This window comes from Phoxinus phoxinus (genome assembly GCF_949152265.1).
Source record: "Phoxinus phoxinus genome assembly, chromosome: 4".
NCBI lineage: Eukaryota > Metazoa > Chordata > Actinopteri > Cypriniformes > Leuciscidae > Phoxinus > Phoxinus phoxinus.
Window position 1 is genome coordinate 20,142,276 of NC_136879.1, and position 25,803 is coordinate 20,168,078.

The 25,803-nt window shown below is 44.6% G+C and overlaps 1 protein-coding gene and 1 long non-coding RNA gene across 4 annotated transcripts; both read right to left on the reverse strand.

Annotated features, from left to right (window-relative positions):
• Window positions 1-1,025: 1,025 nt before the first annotated feature.
• On the reverse strand, window positions 1,026-1,378 carry LOC306996692. Its single transcript, XR_013797151.1, has 3 exons — window positions 1,359-1,378; window positions 1,193-1,264; window positions 1,026-1,100 (listed from the first exon to the last, which is right to left on the reverse strand). It is a non-coding gene; the product is annotated as an uncharacterized lncRNA (long non-coding RNA).
• Window positions 1,379-11,031: 9,653 nt separating this feature from the next.
• Window positions 11,032-24,271, reverse strand: LOC306996917 (sialic acid-binding Ig-like lectin 14). 3 transcript variants are annotated; one of them, XM_079609869.1, is made up of 5 exons: window positions 24,088-24,271; window positions 12,487-12,537; window positions 11,846-12,226; window positions 11,428-11,724; window positions 11,032-11,341 (listed from the first exon to the last, which is right to left on the reverse strand). In XM_079609869.1, exons 1-5 carry the CDS (start codon window positions 24,113-24,115, stop codon window positions 11,238-11,240), a joined length of 861 nt encoding a protein of 286 aa, XP_079465995.1. In that variant the 5' UTR covers window positions 24,116-24,271; the 3' UTR covers window positions 11,032-11,237. The 3 variants fall into 3 exon arrangements, with proteins under 3 accessions (XP_079465995.1, XP_079465997.1, XP_079465996.1); XM_079609871.1 differs by lacking the exon at window positions 24,088-24,271 and adding an exon at window positions 19,446-19,478 and having other exon boundaries at window positions 12,487-12,532; XM_079609870.1 differs by lacking the exon at window positions 24,088-24,271 and adding an exon at window positions 19,446-19,478.
• Window positions 24,272-25,803: the final 1,532 nt, after the last annotated feature.

Consider the following 25,803-nt stretch of genomic DNA (forward strand, 5'->3'; position numbering starts at 1 on the left):
TAACCTTCAGGAGTTAAAACCATCTTATAGACATATTAGTTCGAAATCTATGGATTTCCGTGCAGTTTATGGAAATAAATGTTCTGCCAATAATAATGATGAAGATTATGATTTGGCTAGTGTGATCCGCCACTGGTGGACCGTCAAAGAATAGAGAGAACTGCTTATCAGCTCTGTTTACAAACTGATTGGAACACACTGCTTCAAGTGTGTGCAGTAAGTTGGAGCTGCTAGAAGGGGACAGAGAGATCGAGCTATATGAGAAGGGGACAGAGAATGTTTTAATTGTGGTCAGTGGGGTCATTTAGCAGCAACTGTAAATGACCACTCAGAAAGGTGTAAAAGAAAGTTGATGGAATGTAAAGTTGATGGAATGTGAAAGTGACGTGGATTAATGTGGGTTTGAAAGTAGAACAGGATTTGAATGACGATATTAAAGTTTTCGTCTCCATCTGGCCTGCCTCTAGTTGTTATACATTACTTGAATATGTGAACAACTTAAGGAACACGCCGACTTTTTGGGACTTTAGCTTATTCACCGTATCCCCCAGAGTTAGATAAGTCTATATTCTATATTCTCAGAAGGCGAAGCACTGCTACTTCTGGGGAGTGATTTGCTTGTAGCCCCTGAGAAGCAGAGAGTTCGCTCAGAGTTGGAGTAAATCACTCCGCAGAAGTAGCAGTGCTTCGGCCTTCTTAGAATATAGTTCAGAGTATGTATATGATTAAAAGATGGCTGTCTCACATGTGACCTTGTTATTTGTACACGCTGTGACTATACAAATCACAACATGTAAACAGGAAAATGTTGCCATTATTTGTCACTTATAGGGAGCAGTATGCTAGCTGGAACTATTTACTTCCAGTATTTGTGCTAAGCTAGGCTAGTGGTGGGTGCGTCAGAGAGAGTTACGGCACGCACAGAGATGAAGAGGGTATGTATGGACTTATCTAACTCTGGGGGATACGGTGAATAAGCTAAAGTCCCAAAAAGTCGGTGTGTTCCTTTAAGTGAGTCTTCTTACCTCTCATTTCCGTCTCCATGGCTGAGCCACCTCCCTCTGTGTGATGTCTCACCTCCCTCTGTGTGATGAGTTCTGCTGTTTACAACAACAAAAAAGTCAAGTTACTCTCAAGTTCCTTGTCATGAAATAGTATTTAATTGGAAATGGAAAATGCAAAGCCAGTGTACCCTCAGCTTGCGTCATAATAGACCCATCCAATTCTGGGCGACCGGCTGGTTTTCTGTGTGGTGTTGACTCATCTAAAAAGAAAGTAGATATGAATATTGGTCACTTCATTTATGGTAGGTTTCTTGCAAATGGAGGAGGAAGAAAAAAAAGAAAAAAAAAACTTACATGCAGGTGGTGGAGGCAGCTGCGGATCTGAAAACAGGCAGGAAGAGACAAACACATCAGAATAGTCACATGATATGCACTAGGTTGAATGTCAGTAGTTCCATGGTAGGAAATATGACTCAGGTTTCTTAAATGTTAACTTACGGACAGGGCTTCCAGACACACACTCCGTTCTCACACTCTTTCTCATTTGTGGAACAGATTCATCTGAAATAAAAGACCAAAAAATGTGTACAGATTGCTAAAAAAAAATTTTAATTGTGTAAATAATGTCTGTACTTAAGGTTGTACCATCACTTGAAGAATCTGTCATGAACCTCCTTGGGCGTTTACACTGCCTTTTGTGGACAATCGCATCGTCTTCCGTCTCAATGCTGGAAGTGTACATCAGTCGCCGACATTTTTTCATGGCTTCTTTTTCGTAGGAATCTACATTAAGAGAACAAAGTTTTTTTGAGACAGCAGCCGAACAAAGCAGTATTTCCATACAGAGAAAACGTATTTATTTATATATAGTTTAGCACCAATAAGTCACCTGTACACAGCCAGATTTTCTTGACTGCATATTTGGCCCAGCTTTTGTTGGGCAAATGGCAGGCGCTGACTTGGGCCCTCACATTATGTGCAGTCCAGTAGCAGAGGATGGCCTTTTGGAAAAATTTACTTTATTTCAGATAATTTCTTACAATGTGGTGAGGAGAACATTTAGAATGGTAAAATAAATTATGAAGAAAAAGAAATCTACACAACAACTCCATACCCCTGTAGATCTGTCCACCCATGAAGATGGCACAACCTCGTGAAGTTCTTCATCTGTTAAGAGACAACAGCATTATTGGCATGGCAAAGAGAACGTCTCGGGTTACGACTGTAACCCTTGTTCCCTGAGGAGGGAACGAGACACTGCGTCGTTGAAAACGACTCTTTGGGGACGCTCCCTAAGCGTACGCCTCTGAAGTATGAATGAAACTAATCCAATCCTGATTGGTGTTGCGTCGTGACATAACATGTGACGGCATAACCGGATGCATAAAAGTGTCGCCGGCGCACACACACATTAGCCTCGCGATGAAGCAAGCCGCTCCCAGGCGTTAAGGGGCGTGGCAAGACGACGCAGTGTCTCGTTCCCTCCTCAGGGAACAAGGGTTACAGTCGTAACCCGAGACGTTCCCTTTCGTAGGGAACTCGCACTGCGTCGTTGAAAACGACTCTTTGGGGAACGAATACCCACTAGGCCACGCACCGAAAAAGCCTGTCCTAGAGTGAAGCTGATCTCAGGCACTTAAGCTAGGACGAGTGCACTCGTGCGCCAGACGCACTAAGGAGGTGAAGACAATAAAACCTGATGAAAGTGTGCAGGGTAGCCCAACCGGCTGCCTCACAGATCTCCTGGAGGGGCACTCCCGAACGGAGGGCCCTAGAGGACGCCATGCCTCTGTTAAAATTAGCCCTTACGGCCAAAGGTGAAGGCAAATTGCGCACCTTGTAGGCCTACAGTACTTATGGTTTGTTTGGATGCCGGGAGCCCCTTATTAGGTGACCCAAAACACACTAACAGTAGGTCCGACCTCCTCGAAGAAGAGGACCTCTCAAGGTAAATACTCTGACTGGCAGAGCAAAGGAACCTCTCTTCTTCTGCCGACACATGAGGTGGAGGATGAAATACTCGCAGGACCATGGACCTAGCCATGTTAGAATGCACTTAAGGCACATAGCTGGGTCTCGGGTGCAGGATGGCCTTAACTCTGCCGGGGGCAAAACCCCAAGCAAATCTTCCACTCTCTTAATATTTTAAGAAATAGCTAAGAGAAAGGCTATCTTGAACGTGAGGTCCTAGGCGAAGCCGACTGGAGGGGTTCGAAGAGAGCCAGGGATAGCCCTTCGAGAACCACCGCCAGGTCCCAGGAAGGAACCCTCGACCTGACAGTCGGTCTCATCCTCCATGTACCATGGAGAAATAGTATGACCAGCTGGTGCCTCCCCAAAGGCCCATCACTCGGTGGTGCATGGACCGCCGCAATGGCAGCCACGTACACCTTAAGTGTGGACTGGAAGAGACCCGCAGAGAAACGATATTGAAGAAACTTCAGAACTGAAGCCACTGGGCAGTTAACTGGATCTAACTCATGTTGTCTACTCCAAGTGGAAAAACATACCACTTGAGGCCATATAATCTCCTAGTAGACGGAGCCCTAGAGCTAAGTATGGTTTTGACCACCCCAGCTGATAGACCGGCATCTAGGTACTGGACCCCCGCAGGGGCCAGACCCACAATTTCCACAGCTCCGGGCGAGGGTGGAATATTGTGCCCTCCGCCTGAGACAACAGATCCCTCCTCAGAGGAATCTGCCATGGCGGAACTATCTGAAGTGAAATTATGTCTGAAAACCATACTCGGGCCGGCCACAACGGGGCTATCAGAAGAAGACTTATGCCCTCCTGACGGACCCCCTCCAGGACTCCCGGGAGCAGAGCGATCGGGGGAAAAGCGTACAGGCGAAGCCTCGGCCAGGCCTGTACCATGGCATCCAACCCCAGTGGGGCTGGATGAGTGAGGGAGAACCAAAGTGGACAGTGGGACGTCTCTCGAGACGCAAACAGATCCACTTCCATTGGTCCAACCTCTGCCATATCAACTTCACCACATCTGGGTGAAGTCTCCATTCCTCGGGCCTCAGCCCCTGCCTCGACAGGATGTCTGCTCCCTGATTCTGAACCTTCGGGACATATATTGCTCTAATAGATAATAATTTCCCCTGGGACCATAGATTTATCTGATGCGCCAGTCTGAATAGAGGGCGCGATCTGAGTCCCCCTTGTCGGTTCAGATAAATTGATGTCTGGGAGGAAGCTCCTCAGAGCCCTGAACACAGCCAACATCTCTAGGCAAAATATATGCCAAAAATGTTGATGGTTCTGCCACAGACCCCTGGCAAAGCGGCCATCCATGACCGCGCCCACGCCAGTGAAGGAGGCGCATGTCAAAACGGTTTTCCGGCGACATGACGCTGCTAACACTGGCCCTTGGGACAGGAACCAAGGTTTCTTCCATATTAATTAGGGAAACGAAGGCATCGGCGCGTAACCCTGATTGTTCGGAACAGATTTACCCTTGGGGAAATCCCCTTGGCTATCAGCCACCACTGAAGTGGCCTCATGTGTAGAAGGTCCAAAAGGTATTATGTTGGACACAGCTGCCATGAGGCCCAGCAGTCTTAGAAATTGCTTTACAGTGATAGCCTGGCCTAGCTTTATCCCAGACGCCATGGCCGGGATGGACTCGATACACGCGGGAGACATATGTGCCCACATCGTATCTGAGTTCCATACCACGCCCAGAAACGTAGTTTTCTGAGCTGGTACCAACACGCTTTTCGTGTTGAGTCTCACCCCCAAGCTCGGAATACGGCCAATGACGACATCTCGATGCCGAACTGCCATTGCTCGAGACTGAGCCAGAATGGGCCAGTCGTCGATTAAATTAAGTGTAAGGATGGCCTGAAGCCTCAGTAGGACCAGAGCTGCATCCATACACTTGGAGCTTTTGCAAGGGGAGAGTGCTAGGCCAAACGGAAGAACCCGAATTTGGTACGCATCGCCCCCGAAAGCGCACCTCAGGAACCTCCTGTGTATTGGAAGGATGGAGCACGGAAGTATGCGTCTTTTAGACCTATCGTGATAAACCAGTCCTCGGACCTGATTTGATTCACGATGAGCATCTTGAACCTGAAGCTCCTCAGAGAACGATTTAAGTGACTCAGATCTAAAATCGGCAGGAACCCTCCATCCTTCTTTGGAACTATAAAGTACCGGCTGAGAAATCCAGACTCCCTGTCTGGAGGAGGAACCCATCATATGGCCTCTCTGACCAGTAAAGAGTATACTTTTCGTTCCACCACCCAATCCTGCTTATACGCAGGACCCATGCAGATATGTTGGATAAGCGTTTGACACGCTTCAACAAAATCTATTACGGGAACCAGCCCCTCGAGGCTGGTTTCGGGTATTCTTTGAGCATTGTTCTCGACCCCCTGAAGCAGATGACCGGCAGGGATTAGTCGAGACCGATTTTGTAACCGTAGTCAATGCCCTTTTTCAAGCTTTTTGGAGCGAACACAATGGTATGCGTTCGCTGGAAACTGATGTGGCCCGAAGCGTCTTGGACGGCGGGCAACCACATAGTTTTCCTGAGGGCTCCGCTGTGAGAACAACCTCAGTTGCTCTACAACGGGTGGGTGGGAGGGAAAGGGTCTAATTTTTATTTCAGGTAGAACCTCTTTCAGGTAGAACCTCTTTCCTGAAACCCTCTTGCCTGAAGGACGGCCCTCAGGTCATCCTTCTGATCAAAAGAGCTAAATAGACTTCTCTGTTGCCAAACTCCCGAGGGAGGGGCTCTAGAGGAAGGAGTGGGGTTTATCCCATGACTTAGAGAACTCATTATGCAAGTCAGGAAAAATAAATAAATAAAAATGGTAAGCTCTGGCGCTGATTTGTGATTGTTGCTGCAGGAAGTGCTCATATCCTCTCTTAGTTATTTATTAAGCGCTTCCTGTCAACATGTGGCCAGTTGATTTTTCATCTGGCCACAGCATGAATCACAACACGCTATTAAGCCTCGATGTTGCAGATTTTTTATTTTAAACATCGGGTGCTTGTCACGGGCAGAAGAAGCCACTTCGCGGGCTTAGAACCATTCAAATAAAGAATGAGAAAGTGCCGCAGCAGTCTCACTCTCATTAGGAAAACTCATATTTTATTATTTATTTTATTTACGAACCCCACGATCTGAGTCGCGGACCTGAACAACGGAGAACGTGAGCTGGCGAGTCTAATTCACGTTCATCCGCCTCAATGCTGAACACACCCACTCCCTCGGAAGCAGATAGTTCAAACATCGAGGTCTCGTCACGGGCAGAAGAAGCCGCAGCGCGGGCTTCTGCACCATGAACGAGAGCCTTAGAACCTTCAGATGAAGAATGAGAAGGTGCCGCAGCAGTCTCATCCTCGTCTGCAAGATCCCTTTGCGAACCCCGCGATCTGAGTCACCGCGCCGCCTCAACGGACGCGGGACCTGAACCACGGGGAACGCGAGCGCAGTACTGATAGGGAGTGTTTCACAGAGATCACAGACAGCACCCTCGAGAGCTGCCCGTGTGTGTGTTACACTCCCAAACAATTCACACACAACTGATGCGTGTCCCCACTCGTAATATATTTTGGGCAGGGGTGCACACATCTAATGAATTGCTCACTCGCCATAATACAGTGACTGGATCAGACAGACAACACCAAATAAGACAGACAACAACAGAGAGCGCTTGCTGAAGAGCGAAAGCTAATGTGTGTGTGCGCCGGCGACACTTTTATGCATCCAGTTATGCCGTCACATGTTACGTCACGACGCAACACCAATCAGGATTGGATTAGTTTCATTCATACTTCAGAGGCGTACGCTTAGGGAGCGTCCCCAAAGAGTCGTTTTCAACGACGCAGTGCGAGTTCCCTACGAAAGGGAACAACATAGATTGCATTAAGATTAATTGGTAACACTTTACAATAAGGTTCATTTATTAAACATTATTTAATGTATTAACTAACATGAACAATACATTTGTTACAGTATTTATTCATCTTTGTTAATGTTAGTTAATATGAATAAAGCTGTTCATTGTTTGTTCATGTTAGTTCACAGTGCATTAACTCATGTTAACAAGATTTTAATAAAGTATTAGTAAATGTCGAAATTAACATTAACAAAGATGAATAAATGCTGTATAAGTGCAGTTCATTATTAGTTAACGTTAACTAACGTTAATTTCAAGTGTATACACCAAATACACACAATGAAAAAAAAAAATGATTTCAGTGAACAGTAATATTAGAAAAACAGAAATATAAGAATATTCAGTATGAACCATATAGAGAGATATGCATGTACATTATGTACCCTGTCATGGTTCATGGTTGTGCTGGTTGTGCATTGCCATGAGCTCTGGCTCCTCTTCACACTCATCTTGCAATTGTAGTTGTAATTGTTTGTTTATTGTAAAGCGTCCTTGAGCCCTGGAAAGGCGCTATATAAATAAAACAATTTTATGCAGTCCATTTAAAGCGTTACTCTCGACAAAACTGGAAAACATGCGCGTTCATGAGCTTGTCTCTCGTGTCTCTTACATCCACGGTAAACATAGCGAACTCATGAACTCGGCGTTTCATTGTCTAAAATATTCCCTAATGTTGTTCCTGGTCGTTTACATGCTTATTTAAATAAACAATGGATATATTTAGACAACCAAGGAGATGCAATCTTTGTCGCTCTACTAGCTAGTAAAGTCAGGTTAGCCTGCAGTTTCATGAACAGAGCTTCTCTTAATACAACATACAATATTACAATACATAATACTTTACAATATATCCGTTATAGGCTTTACAGCATACAACCCTCGGATGTATCGTAAGATAAGTGTTAAACCCTAACGTTAAACCCACATCTGCTCTAAGGGACATATAAGATATTAAGTTAACGTACGCTACCTAGCTCCATTATACCTTAAACCAATAGCCCCGGCAATTTTGGGAAACGCTACCGTTAATGACGTTAACGTTACATCCATGTAACAGGCTTTACAGCATACATAACATTACATACATCCCTCGGCATAATACCATGGCTACAGGACCCAGAACAGTCATATGAACATGCGCAGTACCGCAATATAACAAAGCCCCACGAGAAAGACGGCTTAAAGTTAAACCCCAAACCCTTGCATTACAACCATGAAACTGTAACGTATTTCACTTACTTTTTGAGAATGTGAAGCTCGATGGTTGCTGTTAATTGGTCATTGTTGGTTGTTTTTCCAAGACTTCCTGATAGTGAACGGTCTACTGAGTTCTACGTAGACTTATCAATTTCCTCCAGCCAATCAGGAACGTCCGTGTTGCGTCACATGCCTTGACGTCAGCAAACCTGGCCAATCAGCATTTTAGAGGGTAATTTTAAACTAAAATGGAGTGTTGCTATCTCCGACCACGAATATATGTTATTTCTTTCTTAAACATTAGATATGGAGTTTGTTTTTTTAATGCACTGTTTAAACATAAAAGTATAATGCTACAGTGTGTGACATTACACATCCGAATGTGCTCGAGTAAGCAGACAGATACTGCATCATGGTTCGAGCATTACGGAAGGACATTACATCCACTATACAGATTATTTTATAATATATACACACAAATTGTGCTACGTTTAGTTGAACAAACATGGTTCAGGCAAACATACGTAAAAACATACACGTACCACAATGATGCTCTACATGCATAGAAACACAGAAATGCGAACGGACGGATCCACACATTTCCCAAAATGCGCTCTCTGATGACGTCGTACGTCGTTGTTTGGTGTGAGAAAACTTTTTTAATTTCACTGTTTTAGATTGTCAATTTCAGTAATAGGATTATGTAGACTATAGCTGTTATTGTCTGACCAGTTTCTAAATTACTGAATAGAGACGCATTGACGCCATTGCCACCTAATCAGAGGCCTTGCTTTGCATACATGCAAATAAGTGAGTGTAAAATGCCAACGGTACAGGAATAAATTAAACATGTTCTGAATGTATTCTAACAGTGATAGCAGAAAAGTATTCTAAAAATATTTTACCAAACTATTATTATCCTACGTGAAAATCACAAACAATGGGTGCAATGTGTGTATTTCTAAAGAGACGAAAAAATTAACTAGCACTATAACGTTAAGGGCTCCATACCTGTGCTCAAACAATTTATCTTGAGCGTCCATTTACACGAAAGCCACTGAAAGAAGACGGATTCCCAGGCAAGTTGTGTATCCAGATAGCCTGGGAAAACCCAGACCACTCTCAGTTGTAACTGAGTTAGGGTCTGGCAAAGCTCCATAGACAATTCATTTCCACAGGGGCGTCACCAACGGACGTCGGATAGATCTAAAACCAATCAGAGCGATGAATGACATGACGTATGCAGAGCGACGGAGAAACATCTCGAGACTCTCAGCAATTCTCTGTTTGTGTTAACGAAAATGACAATTTTAAATCGCTTGAAACAGACGCGACAGCTGATTCGAACGAGTGATGTTGTGATGTTCCACGGCGGCATCCATCTTTGTAATGTACAAAATCTGCGTCACCGTCTCTGCTCTGTCGTCATCGTGTAAAGCCCGCCCCAGCGTTTCTGATTGGTGCCGCGATTTCGACGGATTGGAAATGGGTTTCAATGGGCTCTTTGCCAGACCCACTTGCAGAGCAAATCTAAATTTGCCGGAAGTGGTCTGGGTTTTCCCAGGCTAGTATCCAGAAGGACTTTGGTGTAAATCGCAGAACACGGAAGTCAGGACACAGGACAGGATTTCAATCGGTCACCTGAAAACAAAGGCACTTGCCCCTACTGGCGTGGGGGTGTAACGGTTGAATTTGTACACTGAACTTAGCTACTTTGTTGGAAGTGAATTTTCTTATTTGTGAAAATCGTTCGATTGATAGATTCTTGTTTTAAGTATTTTCAACTAATACAGTAAAAAAAACGAAATCAGGCACAAAAGTATTGTTTGCTAAATTGATCAGTCTAAAATTTAATATATTCTTTTGATAATCTGCTTATTTTACTTGGATTTCATAAGACCAATAATTTTTGAGTGAATTAAATCAACTGACTGCAAACCTTTTATATGCTACGTCAAAAACTTAAATGGAGCTTGTTTAAATAAACATGACCAAAAACAACCAAACGGGAACGTTGTGTGGTACAGTGCAACCACAGGAGAACGTTTTAGTTGGTTGGTTCCCTTAACGTTTAGGGAACGTTATAACCCTGAGGGAACGTTCCCCAAACGTTCGTTTTTGGTTTGGTTCAAACTAACCTTTAGAGAACCATAAACTAACGTTCCCTAAACGTTCTGTGTTAGTGGGGTTTGATTGACAGGCGATCTGACCAATTATCATCCGCCAATTTTGTCCGACAAAGCAGCCAGGAGAGTTAGTAGATTAACATGGGAGGAGGATTTGAACTTGAAAAACGGAGTGTAGCCTGATGTCTTTCCACAGTTAAAACAACATCCCTTCCATTTGATGCTATAAATAAACTAGAAGGAGGAGATTATCGGTTCAACGAGCAGCTTTAACTTTCCTGGGAAAGATTTTAGTGATTTAAAACAAAATATTACTGAAAGATACCCGAATGTCGTAATGCAGGTTCGTCCAGTCTTCGGGATCCAACTTCCAGAATGCTTTAAATGTCTCACTAATTAAAACAAATGAACCAACTCATCAGCTTCTTAGTGTGTTAAACAGGGAGACATCTAAATCATTCTGGCATGTGGGTCCCGAGGACTGGAGTTGAGTAATACTGTCATAATGCATTCTCAAATGCTCACATATAAGTGCAGGGTTTTAAAATGATAAGAAAAAGTCCTGCAACAATTTGTACATACAAGTTTTTTTTCTGGGTGCATAGATTCAGTTTAAAAAACATGGAAGGAAAGAAAACACCAAACAAATTAGTATTTTACTGAAGTTTACTGATATTTACTTGGAATATATTCAGTACTTAAATCTTAAAAACATTAGACAACTGCTTATTTTGTCACTTATGAAGATCTTCAGTAAAAGTCTTATTTTCAATGCATCTTGAACTTTGTGCGGTTTCTTTGTGTGTGTGTGTGTGTGTGTGTGTGTGTGTGTGTGTGTGTGTGTGTGTGTGTGTGTGTGTGTGTGTGTGTGTGTGTGTGTTAAAATGAACCAATTATACATCAAATTAAGTAATTTACACAAATAACAAATGTTTTTAGGAATGCATTTCTTATTATTAGTCAATGATCTTATGCTAAAATCAGATCCAGACTCATTTGTATCTCTTGACAATGAAGAAACACAGTAATCCAACCAAAAGAGCAGCTCCAAGACCAGAGAGGGATGGTATGAGAATGTGACTGAGAGTTGCTTGTTCTGAAAAAAAAAAAAAAAAAAAAAACTTAATTACTTAAAATGATCACTTATAACAATATATACACAGTATAGTTGTATTGTTATACCTTTCACAACGATAGGTTGAGTTGCTTGCATTTCGCCCTCAACACCCCCGTGGTACTTGACTGTGCATGTGATAGAGGAGTGATCATCCTCTTTTGTTGGGGTGAAGGTAAGGAGAGACTCTGCTTCCCATTTTCCATGACCAATGTGCTTGTAGCTCGGGATGGTTTTTCCAGGGTGGCTCCAGCTGAGAGTGGGCTGATGGGACGGACAGGTGTGACGGACAGAGCATTTGAAGATAGCAGGTTGACCCTCTTCCACAGACGTCTCAGCCAGCAACTCTGGTTTTGATGCTTTCTCTGTACATATATTTTGAATGACAGAACACATATTTCACATAAAAAATGTTTTAGTCTGTTTTCTTATTTTGTACTCTATAGCTTTTGTAATTACAGATTGACAGCTCAAAAGCACACTTACCAATCATATTAATTGTCACACAGTTCTTCACAAAGGAAAACTTGTCTATTTTAGATGTCTCTAATTCCACCCTGAAACAATATGGGCCGTTGTCATGGTTTCTGACATAATCAATCTCCAATGAGCAGTTTAATTCACCCAGTGAACCAATCAGTTTTGCACGACCCTTGAAATTGTCTAGAATCCTTGTAGGATCATTGTTATAGATGTAATCTTCCCATTTGTCCTTCATGTGCCACATGCCTTTAGTACGACTGGAGGGCTGTTGTTGAGGAGGGTATTTGAAGGAACAGGGCAACACGACACAAGATGAGACCAGAGCATCCATTTCAGGCTCTACCTCCACCTTCCAAACATCACCAAACACGACTGCACAAAGAACTGCAAAATAATAATACAAAAAAATCAGCGAAAGTTGATAAACTTTGATAAAAAAATAACAATTAAATTATTAATAGAAATCTTTATATATATATATATATATATATATATATATATATATATATATATATATATATAAAGAGCCTGAGAGCAGGCTCTCAACCTGCTCTCAGGTTGAGAGCAGGTTGATATATAATCTCACAACAAAAATTAAATCATTTATTTATATAATGTATGGACTTTTTTTTTTTTTATCCTACCCTGAAGCCAGCAGAGAAGAACTCGTGCCCGTACACCCATGATGGACTGGACTGAAGAGGAAAAACATTGCAATTGATAAAAAAAAAATTACTGATTACTTTGTGCATACAACAATCTTCATCTATGGCACTGGATAGGCTTCAATTATAGTGTTCACATATATATATATATATATATATATATATATATATATATATATATATATATATATATATATATATCAACCTGCTCTCAACCTGAGAGCTCTCAGGAGTTATAAAATGGAAGCAAAAATGTTTAATTTATTGATCATATTTATGCAAGTAGAATCCGAAGACAAGGTAGTTGTTGGACAATGATATTTGTTGATAAAGGAATAACAAATTGAATCAATGATTGCGCTACTTGAAACAAATGCAAAGGGAATATGAAATTGAGAGAGTCGAGCAGAAGAGAACCATGCACAAGTCTAACATAATTCTAATCATAACATTTTCCTGCAGACTAGTTCACAAGCAACGTGGGCAAACTGAAATAAAGTTAAGATATGGGCCTCGCTTAGGAGGTGAAACAAGTTTTTTTTAATATATATGTTATTATTATTATTGAGGTTAATATGACCTGTTTTAGTTCCCTTTCGTTGTCACTTCGAGTTACGTCGAAATGACGACGAATGGGGTTCGCTTAGAAGCCTATCCTCTTCGAATATTAATAAAACGAGCCAATGGCAAGCAAATGCCATGGGTCTGCTGAATTTGCATAGCGTAACTCCGCCCCACTGTGTGGGTATATAAGGAAGTGAGCCGGCAACATGCAGATATGTTTTCGCTTTCGGAGCCAAGAGCATTCTTCACTCCACAAGCCATTCTGAGATCATCTCTCTTCACTCTTCGAGACGAGCTACTCTTCAGAAGTGTTGGTGTGACGGCGAATTCCAGTGAGCTTCATATTGCCTGCCGATCTGCGCAGTGGTCTGCCAGTCGTGTGTCTCTCCCTGGGCGCTTCAACACTGCTGTTTGAGTTTTATCTCTCTAAAAGAGCTGCACGCGGCGCGTCTTTTTAAAGACGGTTCGCCCGTGTGTTTCTGGGTGCGATACACAGATTAAATCAGCTGATGGGCACGGACGCTGTCTGATGTGTTTGGGCAAACGCACAGACAGCGTTCGTGGATGCGTCATGTTCTCATTGCGGGGACATGACCATCGCAATGTAACGATCGAGACTCGATGACCTCCTCGAGAGAGAGTCCCCTCATCCACACCCCGATCTATTCTCTCCGCAAGAGGGAATACTTCGGCTGGTGGCCAGGGTGATCAGAGGCTGCTGTGTGGAACCAACCCGACGATCTATCCTCGGTCCACACGCTCCTCTTCACATTGCAACCCGTGTGGTATCCGGATGAGATCGCTGACCAGTCCCGGCCAGAGGTCGCGGGCTGGTCCAGCATTTCATTCGATGCCCCGGCAGATGAAATCTTGTCTATCGCCGCATCACAAGGTGGGCGTGAGTACGCTGGAGAAGACTCGGCTGTGCTGCCTCCTCCGGGTGTGCCAGCATTGCCCGAGTCTGAACCAGAACTCTGCCATGCTTCCCCGGGCAGTCGCGAGCATTTGGGCTTGTGTGGAACCCTCCGCCATGTCCCAAGTGCTTAAAGCTGATGATCGGTTTTTGGGGACGCACCGGCACACGTCGGCCCGCCCCCAATTCCTTTCTTCCTGGACGTGCATGAAGAGGTCATGAGATTACTCAGCGGCCTCTTCCGCCTTCTCTGCCCTCGATGAGGTCGCGGCCAGTGGGTACACTGGGGTTCCCCCTATGGAGTGTTCTGTGGCAACACAACTGTGTCCCCACAGCGCCTCCACTGGCGTGGCGGCCCTAAGCACCCACCCACCCCAAAGCATGTAGGTTTTTGTCTACTCCGGTGGCAGAGATCTATAGAGCTGCGGGGCTGGCTGCCACCTCACTGCATGCTATGCCCATCCTTCAGGTCTACCAGGCCAGGGGTGCTCATTGCTAATGCACGAGGGTAGGGCTGGTCCAGGGCTCTTGCAAGAGCTGCGTGCCGCCACCGACCTCGCTCTACGGGCGACGAAGGTGACCACACGCTCCCTGGGTCAGGTGATGTCCACATATGTGGTCCAGAGACAAAACTGGCTTAGTCTGGTTGATATGGGCGAGGCTGAGCGAAGCCGCTTCCTCAACTCCCCATATCCCAGACTGGCCTCCTCGGCGGCGCAGTCGAGGACTCTGCCCAGAGTTCTCGGCTGCCCAGAGCGGACTGAGGCTCTGATCCCGCGGCCAGCTGCTCAGCCGCCGGCTCAGCTGCCTCATTCCGCTCGCCGCCGAGGGCGCCCTCCTGCGACACTCCCTGCCGGCCCTAGCAGCACCCTTCACCCAGGCCGTGCCGTGGAGGTAGTCGCAGGAAGGCGCCCCAGCCCGTACCAGCCCCGCAGCAATGCGGTGCTCCCGTTACGGGCAGCTCAGAGATGGGTTGCAGTTCTTTCTAGGAGGTGGTTGCAGGGCCACTCCTTCCCCCGGTGGAGGGCCGGGGGAAAACCTCTTTTTCCAAAGAACTGTCTCTCCCATCTCTGAGCACACAGAGTTCTCGGACGACAGTGCGCGCCACCCTCGGGTCCCGCCACTCTCGCCCTCCTCTGTCACAGAGTTCTCGGATGACAGTGCGCACGCTCACGGGCCTCGCCACTCTCGTCCCCCTCTGTCGCCAGACCCCTGCCAGAGCACGCCCCTGTGGAACGCTGGTCCTTCCCTGGCCTCCTCTGGCAGGACGCGGCTAATGACCGTGCCCCCACACCGGGCCGCTATGCCACCCACGTCTGGGCCGGTCATTCCGCTTCGCTGCACCCCCGGGGGGACGTCTGTCGTTCGCATGTCCCCGCTGGCACAGTCCGTGGGAGCCTGGTTAGAGCTTCCCCCCTGTCCCGCTGGCTTGCGCGAACCATCAGGCTCGGCTATGCGATTCAGTTCGCACGGTCTCCTCCCCGCTTCAGGGGAGTCCGCCTTACTATGGTCGGTGGCTATGCCCCTGTCATGAGAGCGGAGGTCGCCACCCTGCTGGCGAAGGGTGCGATCGAGACTGTCCCTCCAGCCGCAATGACGTCCGGCTTCTACAGCCCTACTTCATTGTCCCCAGGATATCCGGTGGGTTACGGCCAATCCTGGATCTGCGCGTCTTGAACCGTTCCCTTCACAGGCTTCCGTTCAAGAGGCTCATGGCCAAGCGCATTTTCGAATGTGTGCAGCCACAGGATTGGTTTGCAGCGATCGACCTGAAGGACGCCTACTTCATGTCTCCATTTTTTCTCGACACAGACCGTTCTTGCGGTTTGCTTTCGAGGGGCAGGCATACCAGTACGCAGTTCTCCCATTCGGGTTGGCCCTGTCTCCTCGCGTCTTCACGAAGGTCGTCGAGGCAGCCCTTGTGCCGCTACGGCAGCACGGGGTTCGCATCCTGAATTATCCCGATGACTGGCTAATCCTAGCTCACTCTCGGACCAGGGTTGCGAACACAGGGACCTAGTGCTCCGGCACCTAACCCGTCTGGGCCTTCGGGTCAACTGGGAGAAGAGCAAACTTTGCCCCGTGCAGAGGATCTCTTTTCTCGGTAGGAAATTCGACTCGGTCGCCATGTGCGCGCAGCTTACGAGCGCGCGCGCGCAGTCACTGCTGACTTGCCTGAGACAATCTGAGGGCAAGAGTGCGGTTCCACTGAAACTTTTTCAGAGGCTCCTGGGGCATATGGCATCTGCAGCCGCGGCAACGCCGCTCGGATTGCTTCATATGAGACCGCTTCAGCACTGGCTTTGCGATCGAGTCCCGAGGTGGGCATGGCGTCAGGGCACGTTCCGAGTACCAGTTACTCCGACCTGCCATCAGACCTTATCCCCGTGGACGAATCTCAGCTTTCTCGGGCCGGAGTGCCCTTAGAACGAGTTTCCAGGCATGTTGTTGTCTCAACGGATGTCTCCTCCACGGGCTGGGCCGCCATGTGCAATGGACATGCTGCCGCGGGCTCCTGGACAGGTCCCCACCGCCTATGGCATGTCAATTGCCTCGAGTTGCTGGCAGTACGTCTCGCTCTGCACCGCTTCCGGGCGCTGCTCAAGAACCAGCACGTACTAGTCCCATCTGACAATACCGCGACAGTAGCGTACATCAACCGACAAGGTGGTCTACGCTCCCGCCGTATGTCGCAACTCGCCCGCCACCTCCTCATATGGAGTCAGAAGCATCTGAGGTCGCTTCAAGCCATTTATATTCCGGGAGACCTGAACTGTGCAGCCGACGAGCTCTCACGGCTTCAGCCTCTTCCGAGAGAATGGAGACTCCATCCCCAGGCGGTCCAGCTGATTGGGATCAGTTCGGGGACGCACAGGTAGACCTGTTTGCCTCCCACGACTCGTCCCACTGCGCCCAGTTTTACTCCCTGACCGAGGGCACGCTCGGCACGGACGCTCTGGCGCACAGCTGGCCCCGGGGCCTCCGCAAGTATGCGTTCCCCCAGTGAGCCTTCTTGCACAGACCTGTGCAAGATCAGGGAGGACGAGGAGCAGGTCATATTGGTTGCGCCGCACTGGCCCACCCGAACCTGGTTCTCAGAACTTGTACTCCTCGCGACAGCACCTCCCTGGCCAATTCCTCTGAGGAAGGACCTCCTTTCTCAGGGACGGGGCACCCTTTGGCACCCTCGTCCCGATCTTTGGAACCTCCACGTGTGGCTCCTGGACGGGACGAGGCAGGTTTGAGTACCCTACCACCAGCGGTGGTGGCTACCATCACTTCCGCTAGAGCGTCGTCCACTAGACATGCCTACGCGTTGAAGTGGAACCTCTTCGTCTTTGGTGCTCTTCTCACTCAGAAGACCCCAGATCATGCCCGATCAGTGTCGTGCTTTCCTTCCTGCAGGATGGGTTGGAGCGAAGGCTGTCTCCCTCCAACCTGAAAGTATATGTTGCCGCTATCGCCGCACATCACGATGCAGTTGATGGTAAGTCCGTGGGAAAGCACGACCTGGTCATCAGGTTCCTGAGAGGAGCAAGGAGGACACAGCCTCCTCGCCCTCCTCTCGTTCCCTCTTGGGACCTCTCAGTGGTACTAAATGCCCTGCAGAGTGCTCCCTTTGAGCCTCTGCAATCAGTGGAGCTTAAGTTCCTGTCAGTTAAGACAGGGCTCCTGGTTGCTTTGGCCTCCATAAAGAGGGTAGGGGACCTGCACGCATTTTCTGTAGACGAAGCGTGCCCGGAATTCGGGCCGGCCTTTTCTCACGTGATCCTGAGACCCCGGCCTGAATATGTGCCCAAGGTTCCCACCACTCCCTTCCGGGACCAGGTGGTGAACCTGCAAGCGCTGCCCCTGGAGGAGGCAGACCCAGCCTTGGCATTGCTCTGTCCAGTACGCGCACTCCGTGCTTACTTAGACAGAACGCAGTGTTTCAGGACCTCAGACCAGCTCTTTGTCTGTTATGGTGGGAAGCTGAAGGGAAAGGCTCTCTCCAAGCAAAGGTTGTCTCACTGGATAGTGGACGCCATTGCTTTGGCTTACAACAGCAGCAAGGTCGACCGTGCCCCCTTGGTGTGACGGCCCACTCCACCCGGAGTGTGGCCTCCTCTTGGGCTCTAGCGCATGGCGCCTCGCTAACAGACATCTGCAGAGCTGCAGGCTGGGCGACACCCTACACATTCGCCAGATTATAGCTATAATCTCCGAGTGGAGCCAGTGTCCTCCCGTGTACTCGCTTCAACCAGCCGGTGCTAGGACCCGCTCAGGTGTCTTCGCTTGCTCGCCATTCCACTCCACGGACTGGATACGTGCGATATTTCCTCAGGTGAGCCTGATAAGCCCTGAGTTCCTCCAGCGCTGTTGACGTCAACGCCAGAGTTATGCCTCCGGCAGCTTTCGCGTTGGCTAGGTGCCACCATGTGCATGGTTCCCCCTCTGGGCGACCCCCACGTGTGTATTCCACTGTAAGCCTCCTTCGAGCATGTGTCTTTCCCTTGGCAAGCCAGTCTGCCACCCCTGGGGTTGAAATACTCCACCCTACGGGCTGGACACCCCAGTGTTTTCCGTATGCACCCCCCTCCGGGTCATATGTTATTCTTAAGTCCCCCCTTCGGGCGGGCACTGATTGCATATTCCACTGAGATATGCTCCCAGTGTACCTTGGTATTCCTGTGTTAAGTAGGAGTCCTTCGTCCGTGCTAGTCACGACAGGGAGCTCAGACTTACGCAGGGCACTGGAAGACAGCCGAGGTGGCGTGATTGGACTGGTAACCCCATTCGTCGTCATTTCGACGTAACTCGAAGTGACAACGAAAGGGAACGTCTCGGTTACGGATGTAACCCTCGTTCCCTGAGTAGGGAACGGAGACGTTACGTCTTCCTGCCACTTCCGCTGTACCGCTGGAACAGCCGAGTTCAGCCTTGGCTCCTTCAGCGAAGAAACATATCTGCATGTTGCCGGCTCACTTCCTTATATACCCACACAGTGGGGCGGAGTTACGCTATGCAAATTCAGCAGACCCATGGCATTTGCTTGCCATTGGCTCGTTTTATTAATATTCGAAGAGGATAGGCTTCTAAGCGAACCCCATTCGTCGTCATTTCGACGTAACGTCTCCGTTCCCTACTCAGGGAACGAGGGTTACATCCGTAACCGAGACGTTCTCTATACTATAAGAGCAAAATGACCTTTACATCTTCAAAATAAAAATTAAATAAAAAATTATATTGTGCTACATATGCATATAATATGAATCATACAGTCAAAGGGATATGAATAATAATGGAAATCAACTAGACAAGATTATACAAGGCAATAACTCTTATGTATATTTGGAATTTTCTCATTAATCACATACAATTTCGCATACACAGACATTTGGTTTTAGATCTAAATATTCTGCTTCTAATCATGATGATTTATCTCGATGATAATATTTATATAAAAAGAAAGGGAGCCTACCTTCTTTTTCAGTGTGTGACTGGTGTGCCTTAAAAGACTGACTGAATTCTAATGCAAACCAGAGATATAAACTGTCTAAAAAAAACAGGAAGTATATTGCTCCCCACAGATTACTGAGAATTCATTAAGACCTGTATTTCATTTCTCATTTTCTCATGCATCCCTTGAAGACTCTGAGCATCAGAGCAAAGTTCGGATGAAGAAGAGAATTATTGTTTATGACTTGATCAAAACGTACATCTTTTGGTGAGTTCGCCAACTAAGCAGAATGTCTCCAGTTGCTTTACTAGACCTTCCACCAGAAGATATACATTTTTATCTGGCATCTTAACACTGAATCTTCTCTGACATTCAAAACCAATCATGTTAAGTCATCTAGCAGTCCAAGAGACGGAGAAACAGAATCAGGAGATGAGGTAAAAATGAGCAGACTTTGTCTGACCAGATCAGATTCATCATATTATAGTTCCCCATGTAGTTCAAACTCTGTCAGAAAATAGGACTTCTGGCGCGATGGCTGATTGTCTGTGATAATCCCATAGGTACGTCTGCTAAATGTCTGCTAAAGATCTATCAATCTGGAAAGCATCTGTTGTGTAAAAATAATAATACATCTTAGAAAAGGCAGTTCACATACATTCTAAACCTTACATCTTAAAGATGCAGTGTGTGTTTTTAGCGGCATCTAGTGGTGAGGTTGTGAACTGCAACCAACAGAAGTGACGGTGGCCGACAGGAAAACATGTCTTCATCTGAGACAGCAGAGAGTAGACAATTAAGCAATGCGGTTTCTTTACAAAGATAAATTAAGAAATTATGTTTTAATTTATTTAAAACATAGTAATTAGCCTGGGTTTCCCCATACTGATTTTCGCCTCATCTAGGGAACCAATCACAGAACGGGGAGGGAGCATGAGCTACATACAGGCGCTTTTGATAGACATTCTTAGCACCCAATAAACGGCTCCGGGCATTCGTAAACCACGCCTCAAATACGAGAAAATGCACATGTGGTTCCCAGACCCAATTTCAAAAAACTTTTAATACATATTTTGTTTGTCTTGATATAAGTAATCAGCTCAGTAATTTTGATGGTGATATCTAAAGGTTACATTTTTTACCCTATTCATGTGAGAAAAATAATGAATAGGCGTATGAATAGGATATATTTGGGTCTTTTTCTGAACTTTCCCCTAATGGGATTCTTCTGGGCTTTTTTTTCCTTACTCAGGACATATTGAGGATACAAAATCAGTTGAGTTTGATTCTATTGCAATTTGTTCACCCTTTTTTTCTAAAATGCCTGGACTATTAGAAACATGCAAAATGGCTATTTCAATGTAAGGGGACCCGCGGTGTATGTAGATTCAGGTGCTGGTCATATAATTAGAATATAATAAAAAAAGTTGATTTATTTCAAGAATTCAACTTAACAGGTGCAACTGAAGTGCTCTGAAAATGTCCTGGTAGACGGCTGCGTTGACTCTGGATTTAATAAAGCACAGTGGACCAAAGTCCTCTTTTCTGATGAGAGCCAATTTTGCATCTCATTTGGAAATTGCGGTCCCAGAGTCTGGAGGAAGAGAGGAGAGGCACAGAATCCACGTTGCTTGAAGTCCAGTGTAAAGTTTCCACAGTCAGTGATGGTTTGGGGTGTCATGTCATCTGCTGGTGTTGGTCCACTGTGTTTTCTGAGGCCCAAGGTCAACGCAACCGTCTACCAGGAAGTTTTAGAGCACTTAATGCTTCCTGCTGCTGACCAACTTTATGGAGATGCAGATTTCATTTTCCGACAGAACTTGGCACCTGCACACAGTGCCAAAGCTACCAGTACCTGGTCAGGCCAGCAAACTCGCCTGACCTTAACCCTGTAGAAAATCTATTGGGTATTGTGAAGAGAAAGATGCGATACACCAGACTTCTAAGGCTGTGCGTGAGCTAAGTAATAGACATTTTAATGAGTTCCCATTACGACGCCGCCGAAAAGGAATTGCTGGGTTTCTAAGTAGCCTATTTCGCTCTCTGCACTGCGGACGAACGTTGGGATTAACGCTGTCTCGATACCTGAAGGAGACACGTCATCGGCAGTGTATGGGTTGAGTGAGAGCTGAACGTTGCAGCGCTGTGAGTGAGTTACCCCTTTTCATTGTGGAGTGAGACACGAAACGCCAAGATACGGAGCGTCTGACTCCCGGTAGGACTGTCTGCAGTACACATTCCTCTTGATAAACTATTCGCTCGCCTTCAACTTACAAAAAAGACGCTACAAACTGAGATCACCTACACACACACACACACACACACACACACACACACACACACACACACACCCTCAACTAACGAATGTTAAAAAATGTCCGAAGTGAAGCCTATTGAAATTAGTAAAAGAGATTAACGCATTGAGGTATTGCGTATGTGAGTTGAATCAATCACTTTATTATTTTTGTTTTGTGGACTTTATTACATGAAGTGCTGAGGAATATTTTGTTAATGAGATATATGCTTAATTTCCCCTTTTCTTTGTTAGTTGCTCAAGGTGGTTATATATATATTCAGTATGATTGTGTGATTCATGCATGCTTTAATTTCTGAAATTGTGGTATGAGAATGTTTTTTTCTGAAGTAGACTAAGTGATTAGAGAGAAGAAAATACAAAAAACCTGAAAGAGTCATACAAGACTTAAATAAATAATTTTATTTTTGATGTCATAACTGTGTGTAGTTCTGTAACGAGTGATATGTTCATTTCATGACTACCACCGTCACACATGCCACGCCGCATTGCTGCAGTAATTCCGGCAAAAGGAGTCCCAACTGAGTATTGAGTGTTGTACATGCTCATCATTTTCATGTCCATACTTTTCAGTTGGCCAGCATTACTAAAAAAACTTTTTTTGTATTGGTCTTAAGTAATATTCTAATTTTCTGAGATACTGAATTTGGGATTTTCATTAGTTGTCAGTTATAATCATCAAAATTAAATTAAATAAACATTTGAAATATATCAGTCTGTGTGTAATGAATGAATATAATATACAAGTTTCACTTTTTGAATGGAATTACTGAATTAAATCAACTTTTTCATGATATTCTAATTATATGACCAGCACCTGTAGAAATGGCTCATTCTAAGGTTATAAAAACAGAACGGTTCATTATGTAAGGTCTTTATACACCACTGAAAACATAGTTATGTATATTATATTGCATTTCTGTCAACAGATCCTCCTACATATTACACAATGCACCTTTAAAGACATCTTCTAAATGTCCATATCATCTGACAGGAAACGTCCTAGAGACGTATTGCAGATGATCAAACACTCTAAAAAATACATCTTGTGGATGTTAATGTAGACATCAAATAGGCATCTCCGAGACGTACTTGTGCTATCAGGGTAACGATTTTTCTCAATACCTTGACGGGCCACTGCGGTCATTCTATGAATATAAAAATGGAAACCAAAAAGTAAATTGATTGGCAACAAACCTGATTTTTCCTGTTACGTCATCCGAACTAAAAGCGGTATCATAACGTTTTAAAAAGCACATTTAAACTCCATATAAATAAGTAGGTTTGTGATAATAAAAACGAAAAATCACCTCAAAAAGTTCAGCATAAATGTAAAGGAAATGTATGAAAAGAATATGGCTTCTAACCGAATATAAAATGGATGAATGATTTGTTATATTCATGCATAGATTATGTGGCTAAGTAAAAACTTATAAAAAACAGCATAATCTATCTGGTTTCAGTTGTCTTAAGGTTGCCAGCAAGCCAGCCGTTTTCATTCAGTTTCATTTCTATGATTTTTGAGTGACATATGACCTGCTATAAAAGGTTGTAATGGTACAATTCACATTCATTTGCATAATTTTAAGGAGTTCTTTTATAGTTATTCTTGATCTAAGATTTTTTGATGAAGTAAATGTTGAATAAATCAATCTTTGAATAATATTCAGATGCAATCACATTTAGTCAGTGAAGCTTATTGAATCAACATCAGTTCAATTAGATAGCCTACTATCAAGGGTTGCAACAATATTGTTTCATCACTGACCAATGATCTGAGAATCCATTGTTCTCAGTAATCCTATTTCTCATCTAATTTCCACAATCCATTCAAAGAACAGAAACACCTATCTAACACGTAGCTGTTCATACCACTCACTGAGAGCTGATATAGTCTGAACCGCGGGCACTCATCACTATTTAAATCCAAATCAGATTTCAAACCAAATGAGACCCATTCAAAATCAACTCAGGTAAATACATACTTTTACTTTTTTACTTTTGCATGTAATGTCTGTGAACATGCTGAATGGTTTATTAATGGAGGCTACAGGTTTTATAATTATTGTGCAAGAAAGTAAATAAACTTAACTTAAAATGTAAATAATAATACTTTTATTGTCTTCATTTTTTTTTCTTCTTAGTGCATCACATCTCACAATATATCATGGGCAATGAAACATCAAGGCCTCTGTTGACCCAAGACCCAGGAAGAAATATTTGGAGAAATGAAAAACTCACTAAGGATTTCCCAGACGTCAAAGTCCCTTACAAAGACGCCCTGAGGAAAAACAAGGATTGGAAAGTACTGTCAAAGAAAGACTGCAGTGTGGCGAAACTGAACCTTACCAGAGGAAATCACATCCGCTACTGCCATCTGCCGTCAGCTCTGGAGCAAGAGCAGGAACAATTTTCAGTGCAGAACTGGGAAATATGCAACCCTGTCTTTGTGGAGGAGAACAATCCATAAAGCAATGAGTATACTGACTTCTAGTGGAGAATGTCAGGATCTCTTGAAACTGTAGCTTTGTGTGATTTATTACATAGTCTCTCTTAATTCAGAAAATTATGCTCCACCCAAATCTTTAAATCATTCCGGGGTAGTTCCTGTTTGTCCTTAAAATGTAACTTCCCCTTTTTTCATTTTCAGTCAATTTTAAATGTACAACAAAAATAAACATTGAAAGATTTTAGACTCCATTATATTCCATTTCTTTTACACAGTATCTCAAACACAGGAGACAATGGAGATGGTGATAAATAGAGGTCATGACCAAATTCATAACTAAACCTTAAGTTTGTTTTAGCAGTCGAGATGTTTAGTAATTAACCGACACACGATGACAGTGAAGTGCCACTTTTTCCAATTAAAAGGTAATCCCTGTGAATACAATTTGTTAAGGTCAGAATTATAACCCACATCCTAGTGGTCACAGTCAGGCCACTAGTGGTGCATATTGAAAAAATTATAATTATACACATATTGGTTTTGACATCTATGTTCTCTTAAAAGCAGAAGCTCTGTTTTAGGCTCAAACTATAGTACACATTGTTTTATGATTTTTCTTTGAATCTCTGATTAGTGAGCATCACTATTACTATATAGGGTTATATATCATATATATCTCATATAGGGTTTCATCAGACTCTTAGTATTCAATTCTGGTGTATAGTTGCACCCATAGCAAATAAAAAATACCACAAATTTACACGGAAAGACCTAACCCACCCCCTAGAACCCACATAATATACCCTAGCAGCCACTGCAATACATTAACATCACTCAGTCAGAGCATCTTAAAAACTGCATGAAGATGCAGAAGTGACACTCTAGCAAACACTTATTTATTTATGGGCCAAGTGGGCCCATTATGGGCCAAAATTATTTATTATAAATGCAGTGAGTTTTCCACAGGAAAAAAAACACACCCTCTCACATCTTATGTGAGAAGCTAGTTGATCTACTCATCTCTCAATGGTATTTCTCTTTCACCCAGTGGATCCTAAAGGTCAAAGGTAGGCCATTTTTTCATGAACACTTTTTGTTATTCTGGTTGAAACTGTCTTCACACCAAGATAGCAATCAATAATAGAAGTGGTCTAAATATACAGTATATACTAATTTAAAATATAGCTTCTGTGGAAAAAATCATCCAATCATTGCATTGATCATCGATCATCCAACACAATGATACGGTAGCTGTGTTCCAATGTGAAGGCTGCACATTTCGAAGGCAGCATTTGAACAGGTGGGTTCAAGCAAGGTGGGTACTTTAGCTTAAAAACGTATACGTAGGAGTCTTACTTAAGAGTGATTCAGGACCGATCTGAGAGCAACTCTGAGCAAGGAAAAGACAAACTTTCATCTTAGTGAGATGAATGATAAAAATGAATGATAAAAATTGTTCCACTCTTTCCAATTACATTGATTGCTGGCATATATTTTTAAGTGGTGGTTTGAATGTTGGTTTTAATGTAGCAAACATGGAATCAAAAACAAGAAGTACGAGAAAGCCCAACTGGACAGAGGAGCAGGGTTTACTGTTAGCCCAGTTAGTGGATGAA